General features: G+C 43.3%; 1 protein-coding gene across 1 annotated transcript in view; it reads right to left on the reverse strand.

The window, feature by feature from the left end:
* Positions 1–3640: 3640 nt before the first annotated feature.
* The window catches only part of TMEM185A (transmembrane protein 185A), a 117632-nt gene continuing 101712 nt past the window's right edge, over positions 3641–19560 (reverse strand). Inside the window, exon 7 of the mRNA XM_086918609.1 lies at positions 3641–4874. Coding sequence (XP_086774735.1) covers positions 4630–4874 — 245 coding nt within the window. The 3' untranslated portion in view covers positions 3641–4629. The remainder of the gene's footprint in view (positions 4875–19560) is intronic.

Genomic DNA, 19560 nt, shown 5'->3' on the forward strand with positions numbered 1-19560 from the left:
GAAGGGGGCTGAAATAGTTTTAATATATAAGAAAGGTGACAGGATGGATCCCTCAAATTATCGCCCAATAAGCCTTATGGATATTTTACAAAAAATCTATTCAAGACATATCCTATTTCGAGTTAATGATTGGTTGGAGGAAAAGGCAATTTTGTCTAGATATCAAGCGGGATTCAGATCCAAAGTTAGCACCATTGATCAAATCTTCCGCTTTTGCTGCCTTTATTGGAAGTACATTAAGATCAAAAAGGGACAACTATATGTCGCGTTCGTCGACTTAAGGGCGGCGTTCGATTTAGTCCCACGTAATTTACTTTGGGAAACATTAAGCCTAGTAGGGATGCCACCCACCCTGATAGCGCAAATAAAAGAACTCCATAGAGGCAATTTTGCCAGAGTACGATGGGGCCCTAAAGGTGAATTAACTCCAAAAATCCCAATCGAACGTGGTGTGCGCCAGGGGTGTGTACTGGCCCCCACTTTGTTCTCGCTATTTGTGAACGACATCCCTACATACTTGGAGGGATGTAAAAATGACTCTCCTAAGTTGAATGGCGAAAAAGTTACTTCCCTATTGTTCGCGGACGATACTATTTTGATCTCCCAAACAAAAAAAGGTCTCCAAGCTCTTTTAAACTCCTTTAATGATTATTGCATTAAGAAAGGATTGGAGATAAATGGGAAAAAGACAAAATGTATGGTCCTAAACCCAACCAAGACTGATAAGGGCTACTTAACTTTGAATGGACTAAAATTGGAATCAGTTCCACACTTTGGATATCTAGGCGTAACCCTGGATTCTAATTTTACCTGGAAAGCCCAATTGGAAAAATGCAAGATGATGTTTAACCAGAATACAAAACCCATTCTTAGAGAGCAGGGCCAAAGTACAAGTAAGGCTGTGTCTCCTGCAGTTGAACTTTTTAAATTTAAGGTCCAACCTGCAGTGCTATACGGCTCAGAAATTTGGGGCCCAGGGTCTAAAGATACCTTTAGGGTCTTGGACAATAACTTCTTGCGAAGTCTGGTCAGAGTCCCTAGAAGTACTCCGCTGGTCCCACTCCAGCTCGACCTAAATTTCCGTAGAACGGATCATCATATCATTCTACGTCCTTTATTGTTATGGATTAGGTTGTGGCGTGTACCTGAGCTGAAAGTATATAAGGATGGGTTAATAGAAATTATGGAGCTTGACATCTTTAAGGTGATACCCTGGTTTAAACATATTAAATTCTGGCTTACCCTACTAGGTTTGTCGCATTACTGGGAACATCCTGATTCACTTCCGTCCCAATCAAAAACTATGGTAAAAAAGTGTTTTTGGTCGTACATTATGGAAATGATCAAAAACGCTTCTTCTAGTGGGTCACTCGTAACAAGGTTTCTTACCTTTAAAGATGATCCATTCTTCGAGACCTTTCTTGATGAAATAGAACCACCCTTAGCAAAGACCCTATTTATGAAATTTAGATACGGAAATCTTCAGATTGGTTCAACACTAGCCCGTTGGTCTGGTGGTGCAAACTCGGAGAATTATGTAGAAGATGAACTGTGTACCATATGTGGATGTAATCAAAAAGAAAATGAATCACATATCCTCTTCTTCTGCCCAGCATATGTCCAGGCTAGAAAAAGATGGATTAAACCTATATGTTTAACATTAGGTGTAAGATCGTGTTCCCAGGCTTTAAGGATTCTTTTGTCTAATACTAGTCAACCTATTGTATTTAGTGTAAGCAGATTTTTGCACAGTATCTTTTTCCGGAGAAGAAAGATGGGTTACAAACTGTAAAATGTAATGTCATGTCAAAAGTTCTGTTTAGTACTAACTGAGGGTTAATCAATGAAATTCTATTCCTGTTGCCCATAAGTGTTCTCACCAAGTATTACGTATGTTTTAAACACCTTGACTCAACTGCACGCAACTTTAAAATCGACATGAAAATTGAATGTATTTATATAGCATGTTGTGCATTTTAAAAAGAAATGTTTTATTGTATTAATGTATTTGTTCTTTTATGGTATTCATGCCGAAATAAAGATTGAAATGAATGAAAATGAATGAATATAGGTTGTATTTTAAGACCTCTAGTACTTTGGCAAGCGATCCGTTGCTATTAGACTATTTTACATACAAGGGCACTTGCCAGGTATAGAATTTCTGGTTTGCATAATAATTGTAACCAGACCTAGAATAAGTCTACTAGTCTTGTTTTCGTTTTTGCCGCTATATATTTCCACTTTGAACCTGATTTTTCAGTTGCCCATGTGGAAGTGCGATGGTATGCCTTACGTACACATTAGGACATGTAGAATATAAATGAACTAATGTGGGGATATACAACAAGAACTGTGGTGCCAGTTTTTCTTTGTTTATAAATACACTGTAAATCACAGATGAATTTAGCATTTAGGGTACGCTGCTGCACTCGATTGGCATTTGAGAACATGCTTTGATAATGTTGATGAATTTATCATGAGAATTGTTGCGATAATACATTTCATTATTATTTTTTTCAACATAAATTATAGTAGAATGGTATGAATTGTGACAAACATTATCATGCAAAAGTCTTTTCTCCATGTTTTCTGGCTCCCATCATATTTCTTTGGTGAGTGGAGCACACCATGTAAAGTTGAAAAAGGCGTCACAGCTGAAACTCGTTGTTTTTGCACATAAATCTTGATGCTAAATCACTTGGTGTGCCGCTTCTTTATTCTTAATTGTGGAATGTTACTTTAACATATGTACAAATACATACATACACACACGCGCGCACACACACACACACATATAAATATATATATATAAAAAAGAAACATACATGCACACACAGCTGCATAACGATCGTTAGTATTGTCCAACCAGAAGCAAACTGCAGTGCACTACTATCAAAGAATAGAGGTTTTGGAATATGTAGAGGAGAGTATATCAAGGTGTCTAATCTAGTGAACAGATCCGTTGGTGAAAGTACTCCCTACGTAGGTAGAACCCTACATTCATATCGGACCGGGTGAAGATAATAGGGCGGCTAAGGCAAGAGAAAAATGCTGTTAAGTAATCATTCAGCATGTGGGGTGTGCCTATTAGATGAAAATGTTGCTGTGTTCTAAAGTCCTTCTACCGATTTTCTAATATACCAGTGAAAGTTTCTAAAAAGAAAATTAAGTGAGGCTGTGAAATGCAACTGTGGTAATTACGGTTTTAATATATATACACTATAAAGTTTTGGTGGGAGGGGAAATTCTCCAAAGCAGAAACTCTATAATGAAGAGGCTGAGTTAAACCTCGACAAAGCTTATACAGAATACACTGGCAAAGCTGGAAGAACATTTCAGTCACCAAAATTTCAAAAGTTTTCCATTGTCAATAAAAGGATACAGTATAGTAAAAAAAAAAAAACATTAATGTGCTTGTTGTTATGTGCAAGTACACTGGACATTAGTGAGGTTTAATTTTATGTATTTATTTTTATTAAGAGCGGGCTCTGTCTCTTCTTACTTTTCTACGTGGGGTGTAAATATAAGAGGCCAGGATTAAAGTACCAGCAATGGCATCACCGTTCAGAGTGAATCAAGCAGTATAAGAATGAAAATCAAATTGAACTCATTTTATTAATCTTCAGAGACAACAGAAATGTTCAACTTGGATTAAAAGTTTATTTACAACAATTTATGCACGTAAAAGCTTTTTTCTTTTCTTTATATAACAAAATTTACCAACCTTTGGGTTAGCACAGTGGTACTGGTATTTCTTTTTGTCACAATTATTTACAATAGGGGGGAAGAAAGAAATGTTCATCTGGGAGTTCTTAGCATCTCATAACATCTCCATCCAATATCCAGCTAGCTTTCTCCACACCCTGTCCACAAAAATGACTCAAAATCAACTTCTAGGATTAAGAACTTCAGGTGCCAACAGGCAAGATTCTTGCCACATTTGGACTTACAAGAAAATTATAAAAAAAATAATATTAATTCTGGTTGTACATGCATTTTACATACAATATTTTTTTTTACTGATTTAGGCAATCTATACTGTACATAACTAGAATTATAAACAGAATATATTACACTGCTGAAATGTTCATATAAATACTATACAAGAAAGCATAATTTCCTCGAAAGGAAAAGTCACATTTTAAATATGCATTATCTGAACACTCCATAGTTCAAAGACTCACTTCTATACAGTGTGCAATAGTTTGAAAATGCTTGGCTGTTCTGTATTCATTATGGAAATAAACATTAATATTTAATAAACATGTTCACAATCATCATTCAAACACTGGTTCCCTTTCAACACAAGGTTTCCCTATTGTTTCTTTAACCACAACCTATTGTTTTTTAATCACGTTGTAAAAGCTCAGAAAATAATTTAGAATACATTTCATCTGTGGCAAATAGAACATTGCCTCATAACAAATCTATGTCAGACTTACAGAAAATTATTTTCATTAAAATACTACTAATGCCCATAAGTTTATAACTGTGATTCTTCAATATGAATCTTTAAAGAAATCCAAACAAAGCAATATATGATGAAAAGGTGCCATTGGCCAATAACAATTAGATCCAGTGTACACTGGCCACAATATAAATAAGTTGTAGTTCATCTTTAGCAAATCTTCAATCCGGCATATCAATATTAAGTTTGGGAGCTGGCACAACATATTTTCCAGGACTCTGAGTGATGACTGTTCCAGCTTTCTTCCGCAACATTGGTGGAATCTTTGCAGGTTCCGGAATAGGAGTTTCTTCCGCTTCATCATTATCTTCATGATGCAGATCATAAGAAATATTTCCATATTCTCTCAAGAAAGGGAAAATCTCCAATAAGAACTGACAAAAGTCTTTTCGAATTCCAAACCACCCTAGATCAATAGAAATATAGGTATGAACAAATTTTCTTTCCAGATATTCACCAGCCACAATAGAATACGTTTTCATATGTGCTTCGAGTCCATCAATTCACTATTATGAAGGAGAAAACTGTTTTGAAGGAAACCACAACAAGAAAAGTACCTGCCTTCAGTTCTATGAACAAATTGTCCTTCTGAACTGACAGTTTCATATAATATTACTCAGCAGCCACCTGTTAGCATGTGTGGTTGTAGATTCACATGCATTTCACACTCCAATTATCTACTGTTGGGCCCGAACCTTAACAACTTGTTTTGCTTTGGAGAAGTTAGAGTTGCAAGACCTCTTGTGACTCCACCCTCTGTCCACCACTCCACAGCGCAGTGGTTCCACCTCGGATTATTTTATCGCTGAGCAAGTGAGTTGTGTACATGGAGTTAAAGACAATGTGTGCTGTGCATAATATGATAAATAAATATATATATCAATATCACTGAAAAAAACATAGGTTACCGGGACGATACAGTTTGTTGGAGATTTCATTCGTACAAAACCATAGAAATTCAGCCGTTATAATTAGTAGACCTAACTATAACTCGCACCCCCGCAATGCACTGCTGATGATGTCACATATTATATAACTCATTACATGCTCAGTGACCTCACTGATGACATCATCCAGTGAATGTGTTTAGTAAAGTATAAAAATTGTATATATATGTATGAGTGGGTGTATGAGTGTGAATGGATGATTTAGTAGCTGTGTGACTGACTGTATAAGTAAGTGATTAAATGTGTCTTGCTGAATGCATGGGATAGAGACTAAACTGTGTGAATGTCTATCAGTTTATTAGTTGGTGTGTAAGCGGCTGCATGGCTTGATGAGTAGCTACATAAGTGTCTATATGGGTTATTTATTTGTTGTCTGAGTATCTGTATGGGTGCCTGAGTGTCCTGGTGGGTGCTGAGGGTCCTGGTGTCCTGGTGGGTGGGTTTTGGGGGTTGACTCTGTGCCTAGATATGTGAGTGGTTCTTTCACTGGGTGTATAGGTTTGAGAGTGCATATGGAAACAGTTGTATGGGTGGACGAGTGTGTGTATGAGTATGTTGGTGAGTGAATAGATAGATGTCTCAGTGGTGCATGTGTGAGTAACTACATATGTTTTAAAGCAGTATATGTAAGTGTTGGAGTATATAAATGACTATATGTGAGAGTGAGTGATTGCAAGAGTATATGTATGGATGAGTGTGTGTTTCTATCAGTGATGATTGTTTAACAGAGTAAGTATGTGTTAGTATCTGTATAAATAAGTGTGGTGGTGTGTGTTTGACTGTATAAGCAAGGAAATGGGTGTGTGATAGTTTCTTTGCTTGACTGACCAGGTGTATGAATAACTCTTTGGGTGAGTGGCAGTGCGTTAGTGTCTATATGGGTGTATGAGTGGATATATCAGTGACTGTATAGATGAATGACTGTGTATGAGTGACTAAATGGGTTAGTGGGTGGATGTGTGTGGACGTATAAATCACTGAACAGGTATATACTACTGCTATTGGTCTGTCTATAGTTTTGATATTGGTGGTCTGCATTTTAGAGTGGGTGTATGAAAGGTTTTATTAGGGAATGAGGAAGTTCATCAGATGATCATGTGGATAATGTCATCAGTGATGTCATTTGAGATGTCAGTGATGTCATTGAGCATGTCATGAGTGATGTAATATGTGACGTCATCAGCAGTGCATTGTGGGGGCGCGAGTTATAGTTAGGTGTTCTAACTATAACGGTCAAATTTCTATGGTTTTGTACCTGTGAAATCTCCAACTAACTATAACGTCAGTGAAACCTATGTTTTTTTCAGTGAATTTCTAAGGTTTTTCTAATGCTAATTTCTAACTAGAAGGCCCCTGAAACCTATGTTTTTTTCAGTGAATTTCATAGGTTTTTTAAATGAAAATTTTTAACTATAACGTCCCTGAAACCTATGGTTTTTTCAGTGAATTCCCAAGGTTTTTTAAATGCTAATTTCTAACTATGCCTACAAAGGTGGACATGTGAATAAAGAGGAAGAAAAGCTCAGAAAGAAGCAAGACAAATGCAAAAAGAGGCAAAAGAAGTCCAGAAAGATGAAGAAAAGTGCAGGAAGAAGAAGAAATGTGCAGAAAGAACCAACAGAGGAGTAGAAAGTCCTCCTGTGCCCCCAACTTTTTGCTGTTGGGTACTGGTGGTAACGGACTCCCAGGCCTAGAGCTAGTGCTATGCTAAAAGACACTTAGAATACAGTGAAAACATTTACATACACAAGGGAACACTACGTCTTGGGGTACCCCTGTGATTAGCATATATTTGCCATGAATTAACGCCTGGCTCATTGCATGAGTACATGAGTAGTGACTGGATGATTAGAGTTCTGCGAGGAGAATGCATGGTGATTTTATAAGTGCTTGGGTTTTGGCGCAGTGATTGGATGAGCACATAGGATTGGCTGGGTGATTGGAGGACTGCATAGATAGTACCAGGGAGATTACTGGACTGCATAGGTAGTCCTGAAGGTATTGCAGCAGTGCATGTGTTAGTGACTGGATCATTGCATGAGTACATGGGTACATGGGTACTGAGTGGATAATTAGAGTACTGCAAAGAAAATGCGTGGTGAACTTATAAGTGCTTGGCTATTGGAGGAGTGTTTGGATTAGTGCAAGGTGGTGGCTGGGTGACTGGAGGACTGCATGAGGAGTGACAGGGTGATTGCTGGACTGCAAGGGTACTACCAGGGGAATTGAAGGAGCGAATGAGAAGTGTGTAGGTGTTTGGAGGACTGCGTGGGACTACACAGGGATTGTAGCAGTGCATGTGTTAGTGCCTGGATCATTGCATGACTACATGGGTAGTGACTGGATGATTAGAGTTCTGCGAGGAGAGTGCATGGTGAACTTAAAAGTTCTCGGGTTTTGGCGTAGTGATTGGATAAGGACATGGGACTTGCTGGGTGATTGGAGAAGTGCATAGATATTACTAGAGAGATTACTGCACTGCATAGCTTGTCCTCAATGGATTGCAGCAGTGCATGTGTTAGTGCCTGTATCATTGCATGACTACATAGGTAGTGACAGGATGATTAGAGTTCTGCAAGGACAGTGCATGGTGATTTGATAACTGCTTGGGTTTTGGCGGAGTAATTTTATAAGTACATAGTGCAGGCTGGGTGACTGGAGGAGTGCATGGGTACTTGGAGTAATTGGAGGAGTAAATCAGTAGTGTGTAGGTGGTTCGAGGTCTGCAAGGGAAGTGCTTAGGGGATTGTAGCAGTGCATGTCTTATTGCCTGAGCCATTCCATGAGTACATGGGCACTGACTGGAAGATTAGAGTACTGCAAGGAGAGAGCTTGATGAATTTAAAAGTGTTTCGGTTTTGGTGGAGTGATTGAACAAGTACACACGTCACACCAGTCCCGCTCCCTCCCTTCACCACTCTGCTTACACACCCCCTGGTAGGTTTTACAGTTGGGGGATAAATTCCTCTAGAATCCTGGGGGTCCTTGGGGGACAACTAGCCCACCAGGTACCTCCAATAAGCACCACAGAGCTGCGTTGCAGATAGGTGGTCCAAGGCCACACCCCGTTTTACACCTGTCTGCAACGCAGCTCTGTGGTACACGCTTCTTTTAAAAATGTCAACGGGATTCGCGACCCCAGCGTAACTTTCACTGAATAAAAAAAAAAATGCTGTTTTGGGCCCTGGGGGTCCTCGTGGGACCCGCTGAGAAGGCCTAAGGGGTCAGGGGGTTTCTAACCTGCCCCTTTTATTTTTTTTCACCTTTGTTTTTCTGTGTTTTCTTGTGACTCGGTTCTACCGCCTCACAAGATGGCTGCCAACACTTCCTGGTTTGGAGTGTTGACAGCCAATTAGAATAAAGCTCGTGATCGAGAGGGTTTGCGAATCCAACGCTGCCCCAGGTATCAAATTTTTTTATTTTCTCATCAACTACTGAACGGATTCACACCATTTTAAAAAAAGGTCGCTTTCTGAGCCAAGCACTACTTTTTTGCCAAATTTGGGGTAATTCCGCTCAGCAGTTCGGACGGTAGCCTGTCTCAAAATTTCCTATGGAAAATAACATGGGGAAAGCTCATTTTGGGACACCCCTTTTTTCAGAGCCCCGCTTGACATATCACCCCCAGGATAGGAGCCGACCTGGATAGACTTTTCTTTTGGAGAATTTCGCGAAGATTCGTCAAATGACGGCAAAGTTATTAGCAAATCAATAAATGCGTTTCCTATGGAAACTAGGGTCTAACTATAACTACCTACTGGCGACCGCCAGTAGGAAGGAAGGAAGGATGGATGGAGATATATCTTTCTTCAATTGATACTGCTCCCACAATGAGGACGTCACTCACAATCTTATTTCTCTCCTTTTATTGCGGTCTGTGGCAGCGAACTCAGTCCCAACCTTGCAGCATGATATGTGCCATAAGCGCCAAACGTTTCAGGTGTTCTCCCTTTTTCACTGACAGGGTTTCGTGGTGGGGGAACAGCTGGGCACTTTTAACTTGATCACGTTTGGCAGCATATATATGTGGAGGTAAAGCAATGCCAGCACACACTGTGGCAATATTTACTTGACTACATGTACCAGAGTGCATTGCATGAACACACCCATCGGGCGGACTCAGCAAATTTCAAATGTGATCAAGTTAAAAGTGCCTAGGCCACAATGAGAGAAACCACAAAACATAAGTACGCTCTTAATGCATGCTGTGCTGCGTAAATCAAAAGAAAAAAAAGGTTCTAGCCTCAAAAGATGAACAATAAGCTGCTTTTATTAATCACCATCTGGGACAAAGGAAAAAGCTCCTTGACAAATATCACAGGAGTGGAGAGGATGTAGCGCAGGGTCAGAGTTGCTGACTCAAGAGCCGGGATCACAGTTTGAGTCTCAGCAGTACAACATCCTGTTATCACGAGCGAATCATTTAATCGCTGGGTGATAAGTTGCGCTATATAAATCTGCTGCATTTATGAAAAAATTGTTACCCCCAAAGAAGATGTTAACAGTATTTTGGCTACAGGAAACTGATAAGAGAAGCAGACTAGGAACAAGTATTAGTAAACAAAGGTGAATATGATACAGTCAATGAGAATGGAGGAAAAGTAAGTGACACGCACGGAACAAATGAAAAGTAGGAAAGAGAGGGGTGGGATGAAAGCCCCTTTTCAGTTTATATTAAATACAATAGATTTCACAAGCAGGTGGAACCTAAAAATCGATTATTATATTGTGAACAAAACTAGACCAAAATGACAAAAATCAAATGAGTACAACTCAAGTTAAAGAATACGTGAAAAATAGCGCTTAGAAGCAAATAGCGCTTTGGGGTTACTGTAGGTAGAGCTGGACCGGGACAAAGTCATGGTTTCAGGCCACCCGGGACGGAGCGCAGGCACATTACAGGTCCCACGCAGGGCCTGCTGAGCAAAGTACTTTAATCCTTGTTGAAGAACGAAATGCAGTAGTGGTGGTGTGTCGGTTCTGTGGATGAAACGGCGAGTCTGGAACAAGAAAGCAATGCATCAGTTTAATCCACACTGGAGGCGATATGTTGATCTTCCACGTGTTGGCGGCTGAACAGGTCTAGGATAAGTCTGAGGGCTCTGTCATTTTTTAGAATAAAAAAGCACAGGGAGAATATTCCCTTCCAGCATAGATGTGCTGGTACTAGCTGTATTGCCTCCTTGTCATAGAATGCTTAAACCTCTTCCCGTAGAAGCTAAAGATAGTCCCAGCTAAGTACGTTGCAGCACGTTAATATGTTGTGGGGGCGGGAAGGTGAAATAAGAGACAATATTCCTCCCATGTAATGGAAAGTACCCATTGATCGAAGTGATTCACCACTGAGGTAGAAGTGCCTCAACCTTCTCCTAAAAGGTGTTGCATGATCAAGTGGGAAAGTAAGGCGAGTCACTGCTTTGCAACAGGGGAGCCCCTGTCATGCCCATGGGATTTGGGTTGCTGAAGGTCCTGAAAGAAATGCCGATATGCCTGGTAAGGAAGCCTTTCTTTACAGCCTTCTGGCTTGGACTCTCCTCTGAGCTGCTCTCATGTAAGCTGCATCTTGATTGGGGCACCCACAGGCTTAGCAATGTCTGCCTCATTCCTAATATTTGAGCATGTAGTCCACCTGAGGGTTGAACAGATACTTTCTATCAAAAGATACATTAAGATGCTGTTGCACCTCGGGCATATACCCAAACACCCTAATCAATGCATTTCTGCTAAGGAGTATGCTTTTGTGTTAATCCCCTCACAGTTGTTTTTGCAGCATTAAGAGTACATCCAATATTAGAATTACTAATAGTCTTACCCTCGGTGACCAATTCTGTTCCCTCTTATGACAGGCCCAGGTAGGAGCTTTACCAGCTCCTCCATCTCCTTCCAGTGATAACGATCGTACCTGGAGGGGAGACCTTCAGAATTAGCGATGTCCTAACATGTGGCTGCCCTAAACACTACCTGCTTGCCAGCTGCATTACTTCTTTTTAGGTTTCGCTGGGGGACGGAGCTGTAAGCTCCGCCTCCAGAGAAATCTGTAGTTTCTAATATGGGTGACTTGAACACGCCCCTCTGCTTCATTGGCTAGCTCCATAAATGGAGGCTAGCCATTGGAACAGAGAGGCGTCCGTCATGGCCGGACCAGATTCGGGGGCGTTCCCGAGAATCTTTGGCTTTTGGCTACGTCACGATACGTCAGCCAAAAGCCGGGAACGCCCCCGAATCTGTTCCGGCATTGCCGGCACCCACCTTCCTGCTCCGGCCGTCTTCTGCGTCTCTCCTCCCCCTTTCCCGCCCCCTCCCGCAGTCAGTCCGAAGCGCTGTGCTTCCCCCTGAGCGCTTTTTGTGCACAGCCGTTTTGCCCGTGAAAATCACCGCCGCAGCCCCGGGGCCGCGGAGAAGCCGAGGGAACCACCGCTGACGTCACCCGGGAGCCTCGCTGCCATTGGTTCAGGCTGCGGGAGGCTCGCCGGGTGACCTGCGCGGTGATTGGCTGCTGGAGTGAGGAGAAACCAGGAAGCGGACGGGAGGCCACCCCGCGCTCCTGCCGGGAAGAAGAAGGAACCGTCCTCCGGCGAGGCTCTCCCGAGGAGAGAGCCCTGCCACCGTCACCCAGAAGAGCCCAGCGGAGAGGAGCCGCCGCCGCCTCAGACAACCGGTGAGTGCGGGCGGGCTCCTGGCCGACGGCTCTATCTGTCTTATGCTTGCTCCGATTCAAGGGCGTTTTTGCGTTTTCTTCTCCTTCTGACGTAATTTCTTCGTGGGGTGTGAACAAATGTTCTGTCTCCACCTGATTCGTTTCTTTCGGCCGGCCAATCCCTGCGCGGCCGGAAGTCCCGCGGGCGTGGCTTATTGTTTGTCGTCCTGTTTTGGCTCCACGAAGCTGGCCCCAGGTGAGGAGGAACTGTTGGCCGCAGGCGCCAGGCCCAACTGGCCCCTCGGACCCACGCCCAGTCAGAGCCGCTTCCAGGTGGACCCGGTGACGGAGGGGGAAGCCCGAGACGACGAGGACAGCGGCGCTGACTCTCCGGAGCCCTCGGCGCACGGCGGGGTGAGCTTCCAGAACGGGGACACGGCGCTCGCAGTTTGTGCAATGGGCAGGAGCTACCGACCTGAATTTGGAAAGAATCTACAAGGGTGAGTGATGCGGTGGGTGTGTTTATTTTTTTTCTCTTTCTGCGGCATCCTTCCTCACACCAGCCGGACGGCTCTCCCTGTGAGGACGCAGACCTGGATTGCAGCCAGAGCAACAGGGCGCTGTGTTTAATCAATCCCCTCTTCATCGAGGTGCACAACCGGGGCTCCGGGGGGAGCGTGAAGAGACCGGGGAAGCGGGCTTCTGAGGTGAATGGCACAATAAGGCCTCGCTCGCCTCCTCCGAGACCTCCTCCACCTGAGCCCGCAGCTGTGCAGGGCCACGCGGCCGGAGGCAGCAGGCATGCCAGAAATAGAGAGCCGCCAGCTGCGTGTGAGCAGCGAACCCCCCCCCCCACCCCCACCCTGGCGAAAATGCAAGCTCCGATCCCGCCCCGCGTCGAAAGAAGCAGTCCGTGCTCATCGAGTGGGACATGGGTGCGAGGATCGCTTCGGAGCCTCTCTTGCCCCAACGCCGCGCTTCGGCTGTAGACTGCGAGGCGAGACGCAGCAGGAGCCCCCCCAGATATGGCCGGGAGTCCGCAAACGGTGGTGGGCAGCCTGCAGCCGGAAGCGCCTATCAACATACAGCGGCTCAGCGACTTGTTCCTATTGTAACGTACCGTTTGCTACCTCTTGTGTTTTGTTTGCTCTTTATACATGCACAATTGTCACTATTGCCCCATGTAACGTAACGTTTGCTTTTGTAACATGCTCACTTGTAATGTTCACTTCATGTATCATTTCTAATCCTATTGTGAAGCGCTCTGACGCCGGGTAAAGTCCGCGCAATATAAAAAGCATCAAATAAATAAAAGAACATGTCCAACCTGGCTCCTGTCACCGATAGTAGGTACGTGTATGCATTTGCATACACGACTTTAAACGTTTGGAAGTCAATCTGAGATGCGCTCTACCGTTGAATACCGCAAACTTGTTAAGTGTACTTCTTTCGTAATTGGTGGTGTGAAGGTTGGGGGACGTTACAAATATGCGCACACTGAAGATCGTAAGGGTTTTACGTGGTTTGAGTGATCGAAACGCGCATGTTGTTTAGCGGCACAGCCAGCCAGTGTATGTTTGGAAAGACCCCTTTTCAAAGCTGGAACCTCTCCTCTGAGGCTTTTCACCGTCCACCTTCCTCTCAGCAGTTTTCGTTCCTCCCTGAATGTCTGTCTGCAGCTGCAGCTCCTGCTCTTTGCGCCGCCTCAGCCCTTCATATCACTTTCACCTCTCTGCAAACCCTGCACTACGCCAGCCCTACCAGCTGCTCAAGCTCTGTCCTATCCTCAGCTCACCCCAAATTCCACTATTCTCCATGTGTGCCCCACTCTCTGACATGCAGTCAGTGGATCTGGGCGCTGAGCATGTGAGAGCTGCACCCTCACATGCAGCCTTCATTCCCAGAGACCTGGAGAGAGTTCTTCCTCGCCCGGTAGAGCCCCTCGCTTCCCACCAGCAGCCTCACCTTGGAAGCAGCAGTTCTTGCGTCCTCCTCGCCCTCCAGTGTACCTCTTTGGAGAGATTCCACGCGCCGTGATGTGTGCCCGTGCAGTTCTACGCATGTGCAGAGTCCTCTCCCACGTGGAGCACCTCTCATGAGTTGGCCACCACCTTGAGGACGAGAGCCCCCAGCAGTACCATCTTGCAGCAGTTTCCTTTTCAACCAATAAGCTCCCCCGTTTCCCTAAAAAAGAAACCACTCGCTGCCAAACTTAAGTGCCCTAGGGGCCAAAGTGTTCTTGATTCTTCCTCTAGGGGGCACTTTCCCATGCGGACTTCAGGTCCGTGTCTGGTTGATGACAGTTTGATTGGAATGGTGTGAGCCAGGGGGGCGGTGAGACTTACCAATCCCACACTATCCGTAGTGCAAATAAAGTAAGTTCTATTTTTCGAGCCTTTCGCTGTGGCTCACCTCTACATTGTCACTTCGTAAACCTGAGCATCTGGTTCAATACACTCCAGTACCCAGGTTCGGAGCCCTTCAATCCACTGCCCACCTCACCACCCACACAATCACTGTCCATTCTTACCTCTCATGCACCCACTGTCCATCCGCACAACTCCCAACACTCAGCTTCAATGCCCTAACATCCACTGCCCACCTTACCACCCACACAATCACTGTCCAACCCTACCTCTCATGCATCACTGTCCGCCCGCAGCACTCCAACACCCAGCTTCAATGCCCTCACATCACTGCCCAGGTCCACCACTCTCACATGCATGGCCCAGCTCCACCACTCTCACAACCACTGCCCAACCCTAGCTCTCTCACATCCCCTGCCCAAACCTAGCTCTTTCACATCCCCTGCCTGGCTGCACCACTCCTACATCCAGTTTCAGTACCCTCACACATTACCGGTCTCCTCCCACTCACATGCAAACTCCACCATGCTCAGATCCAGTGCGGTAGGGTGTTGAAATATCGATTACAAAAATATAGTTGACATAAATATAGTTGTAAAAATATTGTTTACAAAAATATCGACACCCTATACTTAAACAGGTAATTACATAAATATCTACTCAAAAATATCGTAAATAATATAGATGTAAAAAATATTGACTTTTTAAATTAATTAAAATTACATTAAATAATAAATATAAGTACTATTAACAAAATACATTACATTACTTTTATTTTTTAACTATTTAAAACAAATTAACCACACTTTTTCATTATAAACTTAATAAATGTGTACATATACATATATTTAACACATTACTTTATATAGCAACAATAATACATACATATAATTAAAATATACAATATATTATTTGTTAAAACATTTGATAGTGTAGGGGTAAAAATTACTATTCCCACTACAGAGGGTGCAACAGTAGGGAAAGCGTTGGATAGCATAGGGGTAAAAATTACTATTCCCACTCCAGAAGGTGCAACAGTAGGGAAAGCGTTGAATAGTGTAGGTGTAAAAATTACTATTCCCACTACAGAGGGTGCAACAGTAGGGAAAGCGTTGGATAGCATAGGGGTAAAAATTACTATTCCCACTCCAGAAGGTGCAACAGTAGGGAAAGCGTTGAATAGTGTAGGTGTAAAAATTACTAAATGTATTTAGTCATTTATAAAATAACAAATCTTTATTTTTATTTAATTAATCATTAATTAAATAATTATTCAATTAAAATGTAATTAATTTACTACATTTTCACTAAACAATGCCAGTACACACACCTAAAATTAACATAATTATTTACATAATTATTAATCAATTAACTAATTTAAATTAATTAACTATTATTTATTACGCTATTTATATTCATTTAAAACATTAATTCTATTAATTTATTATATTTAAATTACTTCCCACCCTACTCCCCTATAAACCCACAACCCGCTACGGAACTATTAATACTAAATTCAACATAAAATACATTATTAACTAATAAAATACTACTTTGACTACAAATACTCATTAAAAACACTACATTACTTATAATTATTTAAAAAACGATATTTTTGTAAACTATGTTTTTGTAAACGATATTTATTACAACTATATTAATGTTATCGATATTACTTACCTGTCTGTCGATATTCTGGTCAGACTATATTTTTGTCATCGATATTTCTTCCTGTAGATATTTTTGCAGCGATATTTAGGTTAGTCGATATTTTTACGACAATATTTCCGTTCTGTACCATCCAGTGCGCAGTTCCACTCACAGGCCTTCACTTTAGACACTCCGTGGATGGACATGTGGCGGGTCACAGGATCCATCTCAGGCGGCCAGACAACAGCAGCTTTCTCTGAGCTCTGTGTATACTAACGAGCACAGAGGGGGTTCTAGCTTAGCTACACAAAGTCCTCTGGTATATTTACTTTCTAAGTTGACGTTTTCAGTAATACACCCAGGAGTTCTATTCAACTGGACCAAGTGGGCCCATGTCATGTGCCACGGCAGATTCTAGTCCTAGCTTGTTGCATCCAACCTAAGCAACCTGGGGGGGGGAGGGGGGGAGTGCGGCCCTGCATCTCAGCAGAGCACAGGTAGCAATACAAGCGCTGGATGATACAACTCTGCTTCCGACATAGGGGTACAGCCCTGCATGCCGGCCACCCACGTGCAGAGTGATGCAACCGTGCTTCTTACCATGGCGTCTCGACCGGCATCATGTACTGCCCCCGTCATCCCTGCCGTTCCTCCACTCTTGTGCCAGGTCTTCCCAGCTCCTTTGCCCACACCCAGAATTTGTCACAAATACGACTTCTCTCCTCCCTCGTACCCACAAACCCAGCAGTTTCACCACAGTTCTGCTTCCTCTCTCAAGGCCACCGAGTACAATCAACTATAGACAAACGGGCGGTTTTTCGTTTTAATGTATGTCCAGATTTGTGTCGCAATGTATGGTGGTGCAGTGTATGACTGGGCGTTCGAGACCAAGTGAGTTGGGAAGGGAGCATGTATTGTATGTATTGCACAGTCTTGAATACACTACCTCCTACAGGGACGCCTGCTGACTGTCCTCTTGATACTCTTCTGTAGGAGTAAATGCACAAGCCAGTTTTCATGGTAGTGCAAAATGATAACTGAAATAGTTGCAATACAAATCGCATTTGCGAGAGATTAAGCTATTGCCATTGTAAATGACAATGCCATTTATTTATCTGTTTTCAAAACCAACACATAAATACAAATTTTGTCATTTACAATGCCAATAGCTCAAACTTTTCCAAAGGCGAAACCATTGCATTGTAAATGCTTGTTTTAACTTTTTAATAGGCGGGGAGTCTATCCTGAGTAGAAGCCCTGCTGTGGGCAGCATGGCCCCCCCAGCAAGTCCAGAATTATCTACCCCTCTTATGTAAGCTGAGGCATCTGGAGCAAGCTTGTAGTTTTTTGCACGCTTGGCGAGACCACCTTAGACTTCACCAGCTTTTTAAGTTTTCTGTTGCCTACCTCAGCATAACCTTAAGCATTGTAAGTTAGTGAACTGCTGTCAGTTTTTGACAGGGTTTCGAATAAAAGTTGTTCTCATCTTCCACTCTATAAAGGTTAACCTAATGATACTACACTGCCCCCCTGAATTACGCTATCTCTCAAGCCACAAGTTTGCTGGTTGACCTGAAGGTTTGTTTTTTCTGGCTCAGCTCCAGACTCAACGTGAAGTGCATTTGTGCAAGGTATTTGTGGGCCTGGGACTGACCTTGAAGCATGCCCTGTGTACACGGCATAGACTTTCTCCTTGACCCAGAGATTGGTAGATGTTGCATCTCCTGCTTGAATAATTAAATCTCGACTGCCTCCATCTCTATTGGTTCATGGTATGCCTGGATTACTCTTGTGCACTCAACAGGTCTTCAACGTCCAATATATCAGGTGTCTAGGACAAAATTTGTATTTGCATTTTGTAGTCTGCCCACCTTTTCTCCATCCAATGCCAGAGAGCATTTTGACAGTGGAAGGGAAGGAAAGCATCACTGGATGCTTCCCACTGCTATGAAGATAGGCAAGGATTACAGACAGTGTTGATCAGACCATGGGTATTTCGTGTTGCACTGTTTGTGTACTTGCAAGAAGGGTTTTTTCCATGTTAAAGCTTGGAGCTCACAGACACACATGAGAGAGGATATAGTGAAAATGAATGCCACCTTCCAGGAGAGGAATTGAAGGGGGCAATAGTGGAGGGGTTCAAAAGAAGGGTCCACGGGTCTAGTGAGAAAAAGGTTTATACTCTTTACTGGGGTCAGGGACCAATAGAGGAATTACTTGTTTGAAACCTTCCATAAAAGCTTTGATAACAGGGATCCTGAATAGGCATGTGTGTTCTCTGTTTTTGAAGGTGGGCAGCCAATGTAGCTAAGTGGAGTTGAATGGAGGTGTAGGCTAGGCCAGAGGTCTGTAAGTGTATGAGGTAACAAATAATGTCCTGGACAGTTGCTGCTACAGGGTAAATAAGTCATGATAGGCAGTATTGGAAAAATCGTTCAAACTTTGTAGTATCGCAGGCGCAGTTCTGCGTGCTTCCTTAATACTGTTAATGCATTCTGGAGTAAGGTACAGATATCCAAACTCTAGGACCTCAGGAGCCAAATCGCATGGTTGAGTGTCCTTGGGTCAGAGTGCCTGATTTCTCCATGATTTTGCGTGTGAAGGTCCCGTTTGCTGGGGAGCCTCGTGTGTGGAACTATCAAGAGTTTGAGGAGGGTGGTGAACAAAGGCTGCCTGAACAGTTGGGACCCACTAGGATAAGGGTGAAAAGCATCTGTCAAAGCCCCTGAACCACAAACTGAATAAGTGGGAAAGGTGGAAAAGCACAGGCAAATGTCCCTGACAAGTTCATCCATAGTTCACTGCCCATGGACTGTGGGTATGAGTACCTAGAAGCAAAGCTTGGGCATTTTGAGATTTCTGAAGTGGCAAAAAGGTCTACGTCAGGAATCTGCCACCAGCGGAAGTACGGAGGCGGACTTACAGGTGGAGTTCCCCCTCATGGACTTGTTGCATCCGCTGAGGTCTGCAAAGTCACTGTTCGCTCCCGGAAGGTGTTTCGCCAGCAGACGGATTCTGTGGTGGAGTGCCCACTGCTAAATGCTCGGAGCCAACGACGACAGCTGAAGGGAGTGTGTGGCGCCTTGCCTTAAATAATACACAGTGGTAATGTTGTCGATGGAAACGAGGACCATCTTGTCCTGTATGTGATAATAGAAGGCTGTCAGTGCTAGTTGAATGGCCAATAGTTCTAGGTAATTGATGTAGCAACCCTGGTGATGAGAACCACAGACCTTGGACAATGAGGCAGTGTAAATGCACCCCGTTACTGTGAGGGGAGCGTCCATGGTGATCTGCAGAATGGATGGAGGGGGTGTTGAGAAAGGGCAACCATGCAAAAGGTTGGTGGTCTTCCACCACTGAAGAGAGCTATACACGGTACCCCTGATCAACACCAGATCTTCCATGTGACCCTCCGCTTGAGACCATTGTTGGGCTAAGCATTCTTGCAATGGGCGCATGTGTAACCTGGTGTGGAGTAATACAGCAATG

The sequence above is a fragment of the Lissotriton vulgaris genome, chromosome 4_1, assembly GCF_964263255.1.
Source record: "Lissotriton vulgaris chromosome 4_1, aLisVul1.2, whole genome shotgun sequence".
NCBI lineage: Eukaryota > Metazoa > Chordata > Amphibia > Caudata > Salamandridae > Lissotriton > Lissotriton vulgaris.